General features: G+C 38.0%; 1 protein-coding gene across 2 annotated transcripts in view; it reads right to left on the bottom strand.

The window, feature by feature from the left end:
- Positions 1 to 17,265, bottom strand: part of RASA2 (RAS p21 protein activator 2) — a 126,397-nt gene that overhangs the window by 13,064 nt on the left and 96,068 nt on the right. The window contains exons 16-19 of one of the 2 annotated variants that reach the window (XM_070375238.1): positions 14,979 to 15,062; positions 14,447 to 14,524; positions 10,372 to 10,445; positions 9,702 to 9,811 (exon numbers count right to left, since the gene is read on the bottom strand). In XM_070375238.1, coding sequence (XP_070231339.1) covers positions 9,702 to 9,811; positions 10,372 to 10,445; positions 14,447 to 14,524; positions 14,979 to 15,062 — 346 coding nt within the window. The remainder of the gene's footprint in view (positions 1 to 9,701; positions 9,812 to 10,371; positions 10,446 to 14,446; positions 14,525 to 14,978; positions 15,063 to 17,265) is intronic. The other variant, XM_070375246.1, reaches the window with a different exon arrangement.

The raw sequence follows: 17,265 nt of genomic DNA on the forward strand, positions 1-17,265 counted from the left end.
ATGCCCAGCAGCGGGATTGCTGGATCATAAGGCAGTTCTAGGAAGATGGTAACAATAACCCTGTGTACGAGACAGCAAAAGAGACACTGATGTATAGATCAGTCTTATGGACTCTGTGGGAGAGGGAGAGGGTGGGGAGATTTGGGCAAATAGCATTGAAACATGTATAATATCATGTATGAAACGAGTCACCAGTCCAGGTTCGATGCACAATACTGGATGCTTGGGGCTGGTGCACTGGGACGACCCAGAGGGAGGGTATGGGGAGGGAGGAGGGAGGAGGGTTCACGATGGGGAACACAGGTATACCTGTGGCGGATTCATTTCGATGTTTGGCAAAACTAATATTGTAAAGTTTAAAAATAAAATAAAATTAAAAAAAAATTACTACCCCAAGAAAAACAGAAGTCCAGCTAGATACTGGTCCTAAGGAACATAGCTGAAATAAAGTAACTGTTAATCTTTTTTTTGATAGTATACTGAGGTTGCATACTTCTATTCCTCAGAAAATAAGTATAAGACTGGGAAAATTATTAAAAACAACCACTTCAGGGTGCTGGAAAATAACCAAACGCAAGTAAAAATCTGAGAAGTGTTCATCCATGAACAACTGCTATAGCATAGGTTAGAACCTGTGGATTTATTGTCTTCCAGGGAGGAGGTGTTTCCATAACTCCTCAGTTCAATGAAAACTCGACAGCTTTACTGGCTGAAGGTTACAGATTCAGCCTAAGGGTGAGATTTTAGAAACAACAGAGCTACAGAAAGGCTGAGATCATAAACACACCACATCCCTGGCTGACTGCTAAAGACGCCTGTATATGGATCATCCCAGAGTCTGGCAAAAGTGGAAAGCTTGGGAAGACTTGTGAATCTGCTGTGCCTTTGAATATGTTCTGATTCAAAAACAGCACAGGCGGTAAAAGGTAGAAGACTTACTGACTTCAGGCATTTGAGCTCTATGCGCAAATCATTGGCTGACCACTAAGCTAAAAAAGCTCAGGTGAGACCCCTAGGGAGGCAGCTAGGATTAGGGAATAAAACAGAACCTGAGTAAAGACAACAGCAGCTATACAATGAGAGAGCGAATGAGAGAGACAGACAGACAGACAGACGCACAAAACAGACACTGCAGTGTGAATCTAGGCAAGCCCTCAGAAGAACAAACAGAATCCAGACACACTTTATTACAATACAACGCTCAGTTTTTAACCAAAAAAATAAGATGTGAAAAACAGAAAAGTGTGACCCATACTTGGGAAAGAAAGTAGCCAACAACCTGAGTCTGAGTGGGCTCAAATGCTGAATTTATTCTATTAGCGAGCAAAGCCATTATTATAAATGTTTAAACAATTTAAGGAAAATATGCTAATGATGACTGAACAAATGTGGACTTTAAACAGGAGAACAGAAACTATAAAAAGAATCAAACAAATTTTAGAGCTGAAAAGCACAATAAATGGAATGACAAATTCATCACATTTAGCTAAAAAGACTTGAGATGGTAAATAAATCAATGAATGTAAATAGAAATTATCCAAGCTAAAGAACAAAGATAAAGAATGAAGACAAATGAACTGAGTCTCACAGAGACCTGTGAAACGGTCTCAAGCATGCCTGGATAAGTATAACTTGAGTCCTAAGAAGGAGAGAAAATGAACAGAAATAAGTGAAAAAACTTTTTTAAGTTTGGGTTTGGTGAAAACCCTTAGCTTATGGCTTAAAGAAACTCAAATCCCAAAAACCTATTGAAAAATTTCAACTGCCAAGCAATACATTTTATGCCCATGATTAGAACAAAAAAGAAAGAAGGAGCAATGATAGAAAGGGGGAAATATGGAAAAGTCTTACTTTAATGAAGTTCAATTTATCTTAAAAAATGTTCAGTGCATTTAATATCCTAAGAAATCATTGCATACTCCATGGTTGCAAAGATATTCTCTTATGCTTTCACTGATCCTCTTATCTTGAATTAAATTTTGTGTGTACTATGACATAAGATGAAGTTCACTTTCTGTGTTTACCCAGTTGTTCCAACACCATTTGTTGAAAATACATTCCTTTCCCAATTGAACTGTCTTGACACTTCTGTCAAAACTAAACTGACCATATGTGTGTGTGTCTTTCTGGACTCTTGACTGTTCACCTCCAGCTTTTATGTCAAAATCTCAGACTTGAATATTGTAGCTTAGTCTTAGTCCTTCAACTTTGTTCATTTTTTTCAACACTGCTTCAGCCATTATAGTCCTCTGTTCCCCCACTGACATCAATTTTAGAATCAATTTGTCAATTTTTACCAAAAAAAACTTGTAGATTTGTAGTGGGACTGTGTTAAAATCAAGATGAACTTGAGAAGTGAATTCTTAAAAAATATCCAAGCTTCAAATCCACAAACATGACACATTAAAGAAAAAAATACTTCAGAGCCCTGTGTATCAAAATGTGTGCTCAGTCCCTAAGTTGTGTCCAACTGTTTCATGACTCCATGGACTATAGCCCACCAGGCTCCTCTCTGTCCATGGGATTCTTCAGGCAAGAATATTGGAATGGGTTGCCATTTCCTCCTCCAGGGGATCTTCCTGACCCAGGGATCGAACCTGCATCTCCTGCATTGGCAGGAGGATTCTTTACCATTAAGACATCTGGGAAGCCCCGTGTGTCAAATTAGGAGCAGGTAAAAACCAAGTATTGAGATTTGTGTTTAAAACATCATGAAAACTTCTTTTATATTGTCCATCGATTATATGAGCTAGAACACAGAGAGCATATGGAAATTGTGTAGGCTCTACATACATATCTGTGTATAAAAGGTCATCCTCAAGTAGACAAGATCTAATCAAATTTGGAGAACACATATGGGATTTCAGAGATGAATTTGTTCATCATATATTATTAGTAAGCTTGGTGGAAATTTTAGAAAGTGGTTCTTAATATAGAAAACAGCATATCTGGAAGACATGGTATTTTCTGAAGAATACCATTTATTACAAATTAATAAATGCCTAATGATAGCAGTAAAAACATGGTCCTTACCCACTGAGGATCGTGAAAGACTAGGGTGAAAGACATAAAAGTAATGACCACACACTGTGACAGAAGTTACCACTAACATGCTACAGAAATATAGTAAGAGAATACCCAACTGAAGTGGCCAGAGCTTTATGAAAATGACTTCCATAAAGAGCTGACATTTGATCTGAGGCTTAAAGGACAACAAATTACACAGGTAAAGAAGGAAAGAAAGATTTCTCGACAGAGCCAATGCAAAAGCATGAATGTAAAAGAGCACAACTGAAAGGAACTTCAAGAGTCAACCTGGCAAAGCAACATACGGAGAATGCAAAAGATGAGGCTGCACCGAGAGACGGGAAAAGGCTGCAACGTGGATAACATCTGATTACAGCATACAACTAGAAGAACTACTTGTAGAAGATGACCACATTACAGTAGAGCAATATAAAACAGTAATCACAGGCACACAGATCCATCCAAACTGTCAAGGTAACTATGGTGATAGCTGGACGAATGAATGCCTATGATATTCATTTACCACGTTAGTTTTGTGATATTGAAGATTAGTTGCTTACTCTGCTGGACCATGGAAAAAGCAAGATCAGATCAGATCAGTCCCAGTCGTGTCCGACTCATTGCAACCCCGTGAATCACAGCACGCCAGGCCTCCCTGTCTATCACCAACTCCCGGAGTTCACTCAGACTCATGTCCATAGAGTTGGTGATGCCATCCAGCCATCTCATCCTCTGTCGTCCCCTTCTCCTGCCACCAATCCCTCCCAGCATCAGAGTCTTTTCCAATGAGTCAACTCTTCGCATGAGGTGGCCAAAGTACTGGAGTTTTAGCTTTAGCATCATTCCTTCCAAAGAAATCCCAGGGCTGATCTCCTTCAGAATGGACTGGTTGGATCTCCTTGCAGTCCAAGGGACTCTCAACAGTCTTCTCCAACACCATAGTTCAAGAGCATCAATTCTTCGGCGCTCAGCCTTCTTCACAGTCCAACTCTCACATCCATACATGACCACTGGAAAAACCATAGCCTTGACTAGACGAACCTTTGTTGGCAAAGTAATGTCTCTGCTTTTGAATATGCTATCTAGGTTGGTCATAACTTTCCTTCCAAGGAGTAAGTGTCTTTTAATTTCATGGCTGCAGTCACCGTCTGCAGTGATTTTGGAGCCCCAAAAAATAAAGTCTGACACTGTTTCCACTGTTTCCCCATCTATTTCCCACGAAGTGATGGGACCAGATGCCATGATCTTTGTTTTCTGAATGTTGAGCTTTAAGCCAACTTTTTCACTCTCCTCTTTCACTTTCCTCAAGAGGCTTTTGAGTTCCTCTTCACTTTCTGCCATAAGGGTGGTGTCATCTGCATATCTGAGGTTATTGATATTTCTCCCGGCAATCTTGATTCCAGCTTGTGTTTCTTCCAGTCCAGCATTTCTCATGATGTGCTCTGCATATAAGTTAAATAAACAGGGTGACAATATACAGCCTTGACATACTCCTTTTCCTATTTGGAACCAATCTGTTGTTCCATGTCCAGTTCTAACTGTTGCTTCCTGACCTGCATACAAATTTCTCAAGAGGCAGATCAGGTGGTCTGGTATTGCCATCTCTTGAAGAATTTTCCACAGTTTATTGTGATCCACACAGTCAAAGGCTTTGGCATAGTCAATAAAGCAGAAATAGATGCTTTTCTGGAACTCTCTTGCTTTTTCCATGATCCAGCAGATGTTGGCAATTTGATCTCTGGTTCCTCTGCCTTTTCTAAAACCAGCTTGAACATCAAGAAGTTCACGGTTCACATACTGCTGAAGCCTGGCTTGGAGAATTTTGAGCATTACTTTACTAGAGTGTGAGATGAGTGCAATTGTGCAGTAGTTTGAGCATTCTTTGGCATTGCCTTTCTTTGGGATTGGAATGAAAACTGACCTTTTCCAGTCCTGTGGCCACTGCTGAGTTTTCCAAATTTGCTGGCATATCGGGTGCAGCACTTTCACAGCATCATCTTTCAGGATTTGGAATAGCTCAACTGGAATTCCATCACCTCCACTAGCTTTGTTCATAGTGATGTTTTCTAAGGCCCACTTGACTTCACATTCCAGGATGTCTGGCTCTAGGTGAGTGATCACACCATCGTGATTATCTGGGTCATGAAGATCTTTTTTGTACAGTTCTTCTGTGTATTCTTGCCATCTCTTCTTAATATCTTCTGCTTCTGTTAGGTCCATACCATTTCTGCCCTTTATCGAGCCCATCTTTGCATGAAAGGTTCCTTTGGTATCTCTGATTTTCTTGAAGAGATTTCTAGTCTTTCCCATTCTGTTGTTTTCCTCTATTTCTTTGCAATGATAGCTGAAGAAGGCTTTCTTATCTCTTCTTGCTATTCTTTGGAACTCTGCATTCAGATGTTTATATCTTTCCTTTTCTCCTCTGCTTTTCACTTCTCTTCTTTTCACAGCTATTTGTAGGGCCTCGCCAGACAGCCATTTTGCTTTTTCTCATTTCTTTTCCATGGGGATGGTCTTGATCCCTGTCTCATGTACAATGTCATGAACCTCATTCCAGAAAAACATCTATTTCTGCTTTATTGACCATGCCAAAGCCTTTGACTGTGTGGATCACAAAGTGTGGAAAATTCTGAAAGAGATGGGAATACCAGACCACCTGACCTGCCTCTTGAGAAACCTATATGCAGGTCAGAAAGCAACAGTTAGAACTGGACATGGGAACAAGAGACTGGTTCCAAATAGGAAAAGGAGTACGTCCAGGCTGTATATTGTCACCCTGCTTATTTAACTTACATGCAGAGTACATCATGAGAAATGCTGGGCTGGAAAAAGCACAAGCTGGAATCAAGATTGCCGGGAGAAATATCAATAACCTCAGATATGCAGATGACACCACCCTTAGGGCAGAAAGTGAAGAGGAACTCAAAAGCCTCTTGAGGAAAGTGAAAGAGGAGAGTGAAAAAGTTGGCTTAAAGCTCAACATTCAGAAAACAAAGATCATGGCATCTGGTCCCATCACTTCGTGGGAAATAGATGGGGAAACAGTGGAAACAGTGTCAGACTTTATTTTTTGGGGCTCCAAAATCACTGCAGACGGTGACTGCAGCCATGAAATTAAAAGACACTTACTCCTTGGAAGGAAAGTTATGACCAACCTAGATAGCATATTCAAAAGCAGAGACATTACTTTGCCAACAAAGGTTCGTCTAGTCAAGGCTATGGTTTTTCCAGTGGTCATGTATGGATGTGAGAGTTGGACTGTGAAGAAGGCTGAGCGCCGAAGAATTGATGCTCTTGAACTATGGTGTTGGAGAAGACTGTTGAGAGTCCCTTGGACTGCAAGGAGATCCAACCAGTTTTAGCTTTATGCTAAAGCTAAAACTCCAGTACTTTGGCCACCTCATGCGAAGAGTTGACTCATTGGAAAAGACTCTGATGCTGGGAGGGATTGGTGGCAGGAGAAGGGGACGACAGAGGATGAGATGGCTGGATGGCATCACCGACTCTATGGACATGAGTCTGAATGAACTCTGGGAGTTGGTGATAGACAGGAAGGCCTGGTGTGCTGTGATTCACGGGGTCGCAAAGAGTCGGACATGAATGAGCGACTGAACTGAACTGATTACTAAGTGGGCATCAATTTTTAACTAATTTGAGAAAAACCCTTAAAACTGAGAGAATTCTAATTATTTTTCTAGTAAATTAGAAAAAGAATCTTTTATTTGATTCTAAGTGACAGAAATACTTCATTCAGAATATTAGTGTCCAGTAGGAGCAAACAGTGAAGACTCAATGATTTAAAGCTATGTTACAGAATATCTGGGAGGCACTCTTTGAAACACCAAAGTCATAAAGTGTAATAAGAAACTACCTAACTAGCAGTCTTAGCTATGCAGAAAATTGCAAGGAACCAGGAAGTAAGCAAAACATTTGCAGAGCAACCAAAGGGAGAATCCAAAGCCTATGTATTTTAGTCAGAGAGGAAAGTCCTGAAATGTTCAGTCAAAGCCTTTTAATCATATGCATAATTTTAACAAACACAGTACCTACATCCTTACTCACAGTATATTAGCAGTAAAAATGGAATTGGGGGTAAAGATGGGAGTGAGATGTTACATTACCATTCACTGACAGCACAAGAAACTTAAGGTGACAGCCTGAACATAAAGGGGACAATGAAAAACTGTATAAAGCAAACACAGGAACACAAAATAGCACAGCAGTCCAAGGCATGTAGCTGGGAAGTAAACAGCTGCACACATCCATAAGCAGCCCTGAAAACATCACTAAATCAGAGTACTAAATGATAATTAACATTATCAATGACAGCCCCAAGTCATCTAGAAAATGTTAACTTACGTTCAATGAACTCTTTTTTAGAAGGCAGGGAAGCATGTAATACATTTTGGAAAAATCCAACAAAACAGTTAAAAACAAAAAGCATGGGTGCTTAGAACTGTTGGCTTTGGTAAATAATCTCGAAACTTCATGTAACAGAGCTCATTCCTCCAATGCCATTCCAACATGTTAAATTTCTTAAGGCCTGAAAATAATGGAACTTCCAATGTGTCTATTCTATAGCTTAGACCAATCTAATCATTCTACAGAATTTTATCCTCATAAGATCACTGGATAGAACAGAAGTTCCTAAGAACTGTGTATAGCCTCTGGAACTATGAACTTCCTGGAATTATATGTGAGACCTTGTGTCTCTTGTGTGTACATGCATTTTTTTCTAGAGGAAAAGGATCTGAAACTATCATCTGATTCCTGAAGTCTTAAAGCAAAGACTTCAGAATATTGGTTTAGATTAGAAAATACTTTAAATGAGGAGAAAACAGCCAATTTATTCATAGAGAATGACTAACTTATGAAAACATAATCAGCATATTATACCAGCTATTATTAAAATGTTACTATATATGCGAGAGCATTTATATAGTATTCAATATAAACTATAACCACTAAAACTTTAAGAAACGTGTAGCTTAAAGAATGCTGTCTGGAAGTGCAGGGATGCAGCCTGCTGATCTTTAGTCATTAGAATATTCATATTCCACAACAAAACATCTAGGTGCCTAAAAATATAGTGCATCTGGCTTCATATGTCTTACTACTGTATTTGGACATATTTGGTCATTCTGGCTAAAGATTCTAAGGAATTATGAAACAGAATTTCTTTTCACTTTCCTCCTTAAGAATTTCTACTGAAGCACCCATACTTAACTGAAAGGACATTCTCTTGAAAGTATCTTATGTCTAGTGTTTATCATTTCAGAATTTATACCAGGCACTCTTTACCTAACAGATTTGACAGATTAACCAAGACTCCATTTCCTCTGTCAAACATCCTGAGCGATGCTCATGAGACACTGAATCCTTGTGGCTGCTAGGGTTCTATTAAGCTTGTACCCTTTGATCTCCACTGGTTAGGCTGTTTTGATTACAGAGTCCACTAGGTTTGTTCCCAGACTTTATGCCCTTTTTCCATGCTGTAATTATAATTTACTTAACATTATGTAAAGTGACACAGTAAGTGTCACAGTAAGTGTCACACAGTAAGTGACACCAAGCGGCATATATTTATCTGAAAATCAGGCACTCTGAAAAGCTTTTCAAAAAAGGAGACCAGCACCCACACAAATCAAATTGATTTATATGGTTGCGAGACAGTGGCAAAAGCTTAGGGTAACTATTATGACTCTAAAAGGATTCTATAATTGGATCACTTTTCAAATATTTATTAATAATTTCCAGCTTCACTTTGGAGAAATCAACCAAGAAAAGATCTTGGCTCTCTATCAAAAGACTGGTAAACAAACATATAACTACTTAAGCTACGCATGCATCTTTTGTTCTTGTTGTCTTAAAGTGATTCTTGCTTTAACTGACCTTTTTGGCTAAGTGACGCTTTGGGTCCTGATCACTTCAAATAGAAGGGATTTTACTGTATGTGACCTATGATCAAGATACTAAGTTCTTGCCAAGGTATCAGAGGCTAGTGGCCTTCTATGGATAATGCTTTACCCCAAAGGAATACACTCAAAAGGCAGAGATGATAAGTATTATGTCAGTCCACTGAGGGACAAACTTTGCCTCTCTGAAACTCTCAAATCACACTATAGGAAGATGGCTTTCTTTACCCAGAAAGACAATTTGTGCCTTTTCAGGAGGCAAATTACTAGAATTTTCATCTTAAGAGTTAGCCAGGCTAATATAAATGAATGAATGTTTTAACTGAATAGGAAACACTGTCTATGGTATAAGTGTGGGAATTTTTGGCAAACTACTGAAACACTCTCATTTATTAGAAACTGATTCTTGCCAATCTGATTTTGGAAGTTCAAGAAACCTCTAAGTTCTAAAATATCTAACTGTTGTTCTTTATATACTAATTTAAAAAAAAATGGATTTACCATGGGTTTTTAGAAAACAGAGCATACTGTAGGAACATCATTTTTAAGTAACACAAGACAGTCAATGTAAGAGAAAAAATGTTATTTACATGGTGTCATTAGTCACATATTTATTATATTTTTAGGGTGTATGCGTCACTGTAAGAAACCATAAACTATTAACGTTAGTAAAAAGGTTCACTAGTCACACTGAGCAGCGGGAAAAGCCATCTTCACTGGGAAGCAGGAGGAGACCCCACAGAAAAGCATAAGCACAACTACCTGGCTGCTTGTGGTAGGTGAGCTCTCTGCTTGTTAAGCAGAACCACCGTTTCTTGAAATTCTTTTTTCCAATCCGAGTTCTTCCCTGAGCTCTTTTATACATCTCACTGCCAAAACAACAGATGTAAACATTTAGCTACAAATATTAAAAGAATTAATCCAAAACAAAAAAAATTTGCACAGTCATTTCCTCTTTTAATTTTAAATGACATGAACAGTTGTCAAAGACTATATTAAGTAGATGAAACGTCTTTGCCATCTATAACTGCTACATTTATTTTGGCCATACTAAGGGAATAAAATCTTCAAATAACTTAATATTTACAACTGTCCTATCCAGAACTAAAAAGGCCAAATGAGTAATTTTCCCCTTTAACTTCCAATGAAAACACTAAGACTGAACAATGCTGTTACTTTTTTTTTTCAAAGTACTCTAACACCCACCATCTCACTATTTTTGAAAACAACTCTCGCACTGTATAGAAAGAAGTCATGTCCATATGGCATGAAGTTAATAGGACAGTGAGGATGAATTACCTGACTGATGTTACGGGCAGTTTTAGCACAGAACAAAACCCAGTCTTCTTCACTTCTGCACCCATGCTCTTTGTACTTACTTACTGTCTATACTGAAATACGACTTTAATATCTAATTTCATTAAATTACCCTTCTTTCAGGTGCACAGGCTCACTTGTACCACTGGACTCTTTAGTTTCAGTAGATGAAATTTCATCCAAGAACTAAATGAAGAAAGGGGCAAATGTTACACTTTGTGATAAGGTACATCATAAATTCAGTTTATCAGTGTCACAGATAGATAATATAGTGAAGTTCTTCATTAAGGAACAAAGCAAAACACATATTTAATTGTAGAGGAGACCCCAAAATACAGCTTAAAGGTACTTAAAACCCAGAATATGTGTCCCTATAGGAATAACTCAACCCACAATCCCTTAACTGCAACTCTGAAACCTATAAAGTTCTGAGTACACAGACCTTTTTGCTTCTGATTTACAGTAAACTCACTTACAGTAACTTAATGTGAACTGGGGAAAGGCTATTTAAAGCCATTTATCCTACTTAGGGTGGATATTCACTAATATGCTACATAAACACTGATATGTTTGATTACGGGGTGTTATAACATGACCCCCTATAATATATAGCATATACTTATTATCTTTCAAAGCTCTGAAAAACTGAATTCTGAAATACTTCTGTTGCCAAAGATTTTTGACACAGGTTGTGAACCTATATTGTGGGTCAGGGATCATCAAACTATAGTTCAGCAGGCCAGATTCAACTGGTTTTTGCAAGGCCCACAAGTTAAGAACATTTTTAAAATTTTTAAAGAGTTGTAAAATCATAGCGAAATATGCAGCACTGCCTTTACGTGGCCATCAGTCTGAAGTATTTACTCACTGGCCCTTACAGAAAAGTTTGCTGACTTTTATTATATATAATTGACTTCAGCCCGCAGAGCTAATATTTTCAGTTATGACTAAAGTATAATTTGGGTTCTCTGGAATAACCTGGAAATCTAATAACCATTTAGAAACTTCCTATGGAAAACGTGAGAATGTGGTGGCTCAAGAAAATCTGGATTACCCAAATCCAGCAATGGCAAACCACCCAATGAGCAGCATTCAGCTTCATGAATATGTTACCTCAACTGGTCAACAGATTCCTGACATGTGGCCTTCTCTTCATAGGAGAGGAAAATTCAGGGTTCAGGGACAATTCCTGTTCTTAGAAAAGACTCCTATTTTGCCCCATAAGTGAACTATTTGTTTAGTCCTTGTTTTTTCCTTTATACTTTTCTGTGTTGTCCCGCTTAGGGTTTAAAACAAAAACAAAGTACATTCCAGTAAGGACGATAGTGAAAAATCTAAAGCAGAATTTGTGGGCACAGTCATTTTCTCCTAAGACTGGCTATCGAGTGCCCGTGAGAATCTCCATTTGTGGTATTTTCCAGTATAATGTTTACTTCAAGTTCGCTGGAAGAAATCTTGGTAAGTCAAAGAACAAGGACAGAGTTTCTTTTGAAGCATATGTGGGTGACAAAGAAGAAGTATTCAAGGGAACTAAAGAAGTGTCCTATTGCGTCTTCAGTTCTCACAAATGGACCACCCACTAATGGACTGAGAAAGAATTACTTGAATATTTTATTTCTTAGTGTTTGCCTGTGGGCACTGATTTTCTTATTTAATATTTATTATTTATTTATAGTTATTAAGTTTATTACTTATTTGTCATACTGTTAAGGAATATGAGGTAAACCTAGTTATATAAAGCAAAAGGAAACATAATAATTAAGGTAGACTCTAGGCAGGGTGAACATAGGCCTCAATTTGTTCAGGGCCATTCTGTCTACAACTTTGGTCCTGGCATAATCAAAGTACTTCTTTTTATTCTTGAGAACTTTGTAGGTTTGGACACTAAATTATATGGTCAACCTGTTTATAGACCTATTCTGGTATTCTTCCTAGACTTTGTGGAAATTAAGTATAGGATTCAGAGTTATAAACTATTCTCTTCTGGAGCAGTGACCAATGTCATTAGTGAGAGTACTACTAATTAAATAAGAAATTGGGTTTCATAAGCTTTTGCTATTCCTAGTGCTGCACATATCTAGATTTAGCCAGTAAATAATAAAATTCATATGTTAGGGCAAAATATCCTATACAAATCTGAGACAGGAGATGTACCACAGTGATAGTTCACGGGAACGTGAGTGGGTGACTCAGAGCAGATCATGAGCAGACTAAACTGACACCCTTAAATACTTTCTCCACTGACATTACCCACTACACACATTCTGATGATTGTATCAGCAAAAAGAAATCAGATGCTGCCAGAGCCTAGGTCATGGAAATGGAAAAACAGCCCCCAAAACAAAAGACAGTACATTATAATCTTGCCAACAGAAGTCTGCCTACACTGTCCCACAACTGTTTCAACAATGTCCTAAAAATAAAAAAGCCAGCTTGTTCTTTGCATATTCTTTTTTTTTTTTTTTGAACGTTTTTTAGTGTGTGTTTTTTTTAAAGGGGACATGTGAGTTACCTTTTTTTCTTTTAAATTACGTATTTATTTTCCATTTTGGATGTGCTGGGTCTTTGCTGCTACATGTGGGCTCTCTTTGGTTGTGGTGTGTGGCCTTCTCGTGGCAGTGGCTTCTCTGTGGCAGAGAATAGGCTCTAGGCACATGGGCGTTAGAAGCTGCAGCACGCAGGGGAGTAGTTACGGCTTGTGGGCTATAGGGTGTGCAGGCGTCAGGAGCTGTGGCGTGTGAGCTTAGTTGTTCCGCAGCACATGGAATCTCCCCAGAGCAGGGACTGAACCTGTGTCCCCCACACTGGCAGGCAGATTCTCACCCACTGTACCACTCTGCATATTCTTTTGAAAGACTTCTTCCTCAAAAGCATTCAATCACTGCTTAAATAAATAAATATATATTTTTTTGGCTGAACTTACATTGTTATTCTAGATGAAAAAGTTCCAACTGGCTTTAATTTTTTCAATAATCATTTTCAGTCATGAGTCTCTGTAAGAATTTTTATTTTTATTTTTTGTGTGTGTGTGTGTAAGAATTTTTAAAGTGCACACACAAAAATACAAACAAAATGTGCTCTTCAACAAAATATACTCTTGGCTGCTGCTGCCACTGCTAAATCGCGTCAGTCATGTCTGACTCTGTGTGACCCCATAGACGGCAGCCCACCAGGCTCCCCCTCCCTGGGGGAGGGGCAAGAACACTGGAGTGGGTTGCCTTGTCCTTCTGCAGTGCATGAAAGTGAAAAGTGAAAGTCAAGTCGCTGAGTCTTATCCGACACTTAGCGACCCCTTGGTCACCAGTGAATCACTACAGAACTTGAATGCAATCTTTAAAATCTGACCTTGTTAGTTTGGATTCATTAAGTGAGAATTGTGAAAAATAAGACAGTACTTTCTTCAAGCTAAGCTTAGATATACTTCAAAATAACTTTTCTTTACAAATTTTTAGGGTTTTATAACAATGGCATATTTTGTTTGGGATGACTCAGAACTAAAGACTCAGAAAGTAAAAATCTTCTCAAAACATTCTCAGCTTCTAAGTATAGCAACTGTGGTTTGTTGTAGGCCTTTTGTTAGGATATTATATTCTGTAGGCTTTCATACATATTAAATTAACTTTCCTCAGGTTACTAACCACAAGCCTATACTGTATATGAGATATTCAATAATTCATATATTTTTTCCCGTGTCAATTAAGTGCCCACTTTATACCAGGTACCATTAAGCCTTTCTCCCGAGACCAGAGATCCTCAATCAGAGCCAATTTTGCTCCTCAGGGGACTTTTGGCAATGCTTAGAGACAGACATTTTTAGTTGTGAAAACCTATGCCACTTGCATTCAATAGTAGGGGCCAGGGCTGCTGCTAAGCATTTTACAATGCACAAAAAAGCCCCTCACAGTAAGAATTACCCAAGCAAACTGTCAACGGTGCTGCTGTTAAGAAATCTTAACTCTAGATATTTATAATTAGTGTTGCTAAAACTCATTTAGGTATTTCCATAGCTAAAAAACCCATAGTTATGTATGGAGGGAGAACAGCTGAAAAAGACAGCCTTTTTATATTTGACAGATAGTTTAAATGTATTTTTTTTAACTGGGGATTGGTTCCCAGGAACAATATAAAATGTTATTTCCCTAATGCTATTTGATAAGTTAATATTTCCAGAGTAAAACAATCATTACCTTTTTAACTGCCATAATATATCCTTCTTCTTGAAACATTTTGAAAAATTCACACATGAATGTCTCTTTGAAACTTGACTAAAAAAAAAACACACACACACACAGAACTTATATATGTTAAGTAGAGAACTAAGAATACAGAATATAATGGGCTGTATTTTTAAGCTTAGGATTAGGGCCCAAAGGGGTTCAATCATATATTTCAAGAGAGTTATGGGGTTTGGAGCTAAAGATTTTTCTCAAGAGCTGCCTGATGATTATGGCACAAAAAGATAAAGACACGGCTCTTACATCTGTTAACTAGACCCTCTACCCCATCTTAGACACATTAGTTTAAATGAAACTGTCTTCTTTAACAGGTGACTAAGATAAGACATTTAAAAGACAACTATCGCATCTCTCTCTCTATATACAGTTTTTTGATTTTGCTTTGTTTTTAATTTGGAAGGGAGGGAGCAGTGAGTGAGCAGGGATCATAGGGTTTAACAACATTTAGAAGTGTGAACACAAAGCAATACAAAGTAACACTCACCTTGCTTTTGGACAGACTCCCCCAGCTTCCCAAAGTCTGAATAGTTTTTGAGATGAGAGTTAATGTTCTGATTGTCTGTGGATCCTAAAGAACATAGAAAAGACACAAAAAGTCTTGTTAGGTTTTCAAGGAATAGAATTTGTGTAAAAAGTAGAGTGAATGGGCTACAATGCTCTAAAACAGTGACTCAACAATGTGCATTCAAACAAGTTAAAACATAGCAAAAGATGGGCACAGCTCACTGGACTAAGGAATTAAAAGACTAAAGAAGCCATATGTAATTGATAATCCCTCCTGAAGTAAATATATCTAATGATGTGTTACTTTTGAAAGTCATAATCAATTATTTTTTAGGGAGGGGTACAGTATGGTAGTGGAGAAGGCAACGGCACCCCACTCCAGTACTTTTGCCTGGAAAATCCATGGACAGAGGAGCCTGGTAGGCTACAGTCCATGGAGTCGCAAAGAGTCGGACACGACTGAGCGACTTCACTTTCACTTTTCACTTTCATGCATTGGAGAAGGAAATGGCAACCCACTCCAGTGTTCTTGCCTGGAGAATCCCAGGGACTGGGAAGTATGGTAGATGGGACTACCTAAAAAAAATTTTATTTACTTTTGGAATGTCAATGGCATCTACTTCTTTTTACTTTATGACTTAAAATGGCAATTTCCAAATTTTTTGTACTCAACTCACTTGTAAGCATATTCAATAATCTTATGGCTTCTGCAATCAATTGTTTTCACCATGGAAACAAAAACCTAACTTCAGCTTAGGAAATGAGAAATCATTCAGTTCATGTACGATTTTAGCAGAAAGTAACTATGTGAGTCTACAATCCAAGGTGTTTTCCAGGGCTGTCTGCTAGAAAGAAGTAAATATAAATAAAACTGACCAAACAGTGTTCCCTAACAAATCCTTGCTGCTTTTTTTTTTTTAAATTGAGGTATAATTTATATACAGTGAAATGAACAAATTTTAAATGTATATAGTCTGATGAGTTTTCACACATCCATACATTTTGTATAACTAATTCCTCTATCACTATATAAAAACATCTTTTTTTGTTCTGGAGATTCAGATAAACAGTATCTGCCATCAAAAGCCATATTCAAGAAAATTTAGATACAGAAATGCTTTTGTAAACTAAAGTGGTTGATACTCCTTAATATTTTAGTATCACCGCACTGAAAATAGACAGTGACTGTGAGGTGAAGAGATGGCTAAGGATGTAAGGCAATTCTGAAAAAGAAGGAATATCTGAGATATGATAAGTTATGATATACTTATGAAATAGTTACACACCTTAATTATAGTTATTCAGAAAACATTTTAGCTACAACATCCAGGATTCCATTATATCTATAAAAGGTCCCTCCAATTCTCTGCCTTTGAAGAATATAAAATTCTTAACAATCTGCTAACAAGCTGAATTTGAACTGAATTTCATCAAGACTTCCCTGCTCAAATTTGGGTAAAACTGCATTTATCTACTTATTCCTTAACCTTTTTCAATTGGATTTTCTTCTTTTCTCCTCTACTAAAACTGACCTCTCAAAATTCAAAGAACCCCTAAATGGTGGTTCTCCTCTTCAATCACTCTGTAACTTTCATTACTGGTCCTGACAATGTCATCACTCTCAGGTCACCAGGATTATTCCTTGCTCTCAATTTCTGTAGTATGAACTGTCTGTACTGCTCACCTGGTACTAATCAGGTGCTAGATTTATGCTTGCAGTTTTAGACTGTGTCTTAAGTGTTTGCCTTATTTCCCCAATTAGAAGGAAAGGTTCATTTAAAAACAATAAAGAAATAAAATAAAAACAAACAATAAAGTTATATGACAGTGTGAAGCAGTCCTTCTGGCATACTGATTAGAAAGGTGACCTAAAATACAGAGTCTGTGATCAGAAGGATTTTACTGCAACCCATCTGTTATAGGGATATGCAAATCCAAGTCTGAATACAAGGCAAGGTCACATGTTCAGAGGTAGGAGTTCTGTTTCTGTCCAGAATGCCATCACGCTTTCGCTGCTCCAGAGCTCTGTACAGAACCACAGAAAAGACAAAGGACACTGGTCCACTGCAGCTACTCACAGATCGATCATTCTTTGACAAGAAAAGGTGTGTTACTACCACAGCAGTGTGGTTATACTCAGTTCTCAAGTTAAATGAGTGGCCAATGTGTAGTTGCTAAGAGGAGAGGTGGCCTTCAGAGCCTAGTTTAACTACAAAACCTCTGTGTCTCCCCTACACTGTATTAGCAAGTTTCCTTAGGGGAAGGTG

This window comes from Bos mutus, chromosome 1, assembly GCF_027580195.1.
Source record: "Bos mutus isolate GX-2022 chromosome 1, NWIPB_WYAK_1.1, whole genome shotgun sequence".
Taxonomy (NCBI): Eukaryota; Metazoa; Chordata; class Mammalia; order Artiodactyla; family Bovidae; genus Bos; species Bos mutus.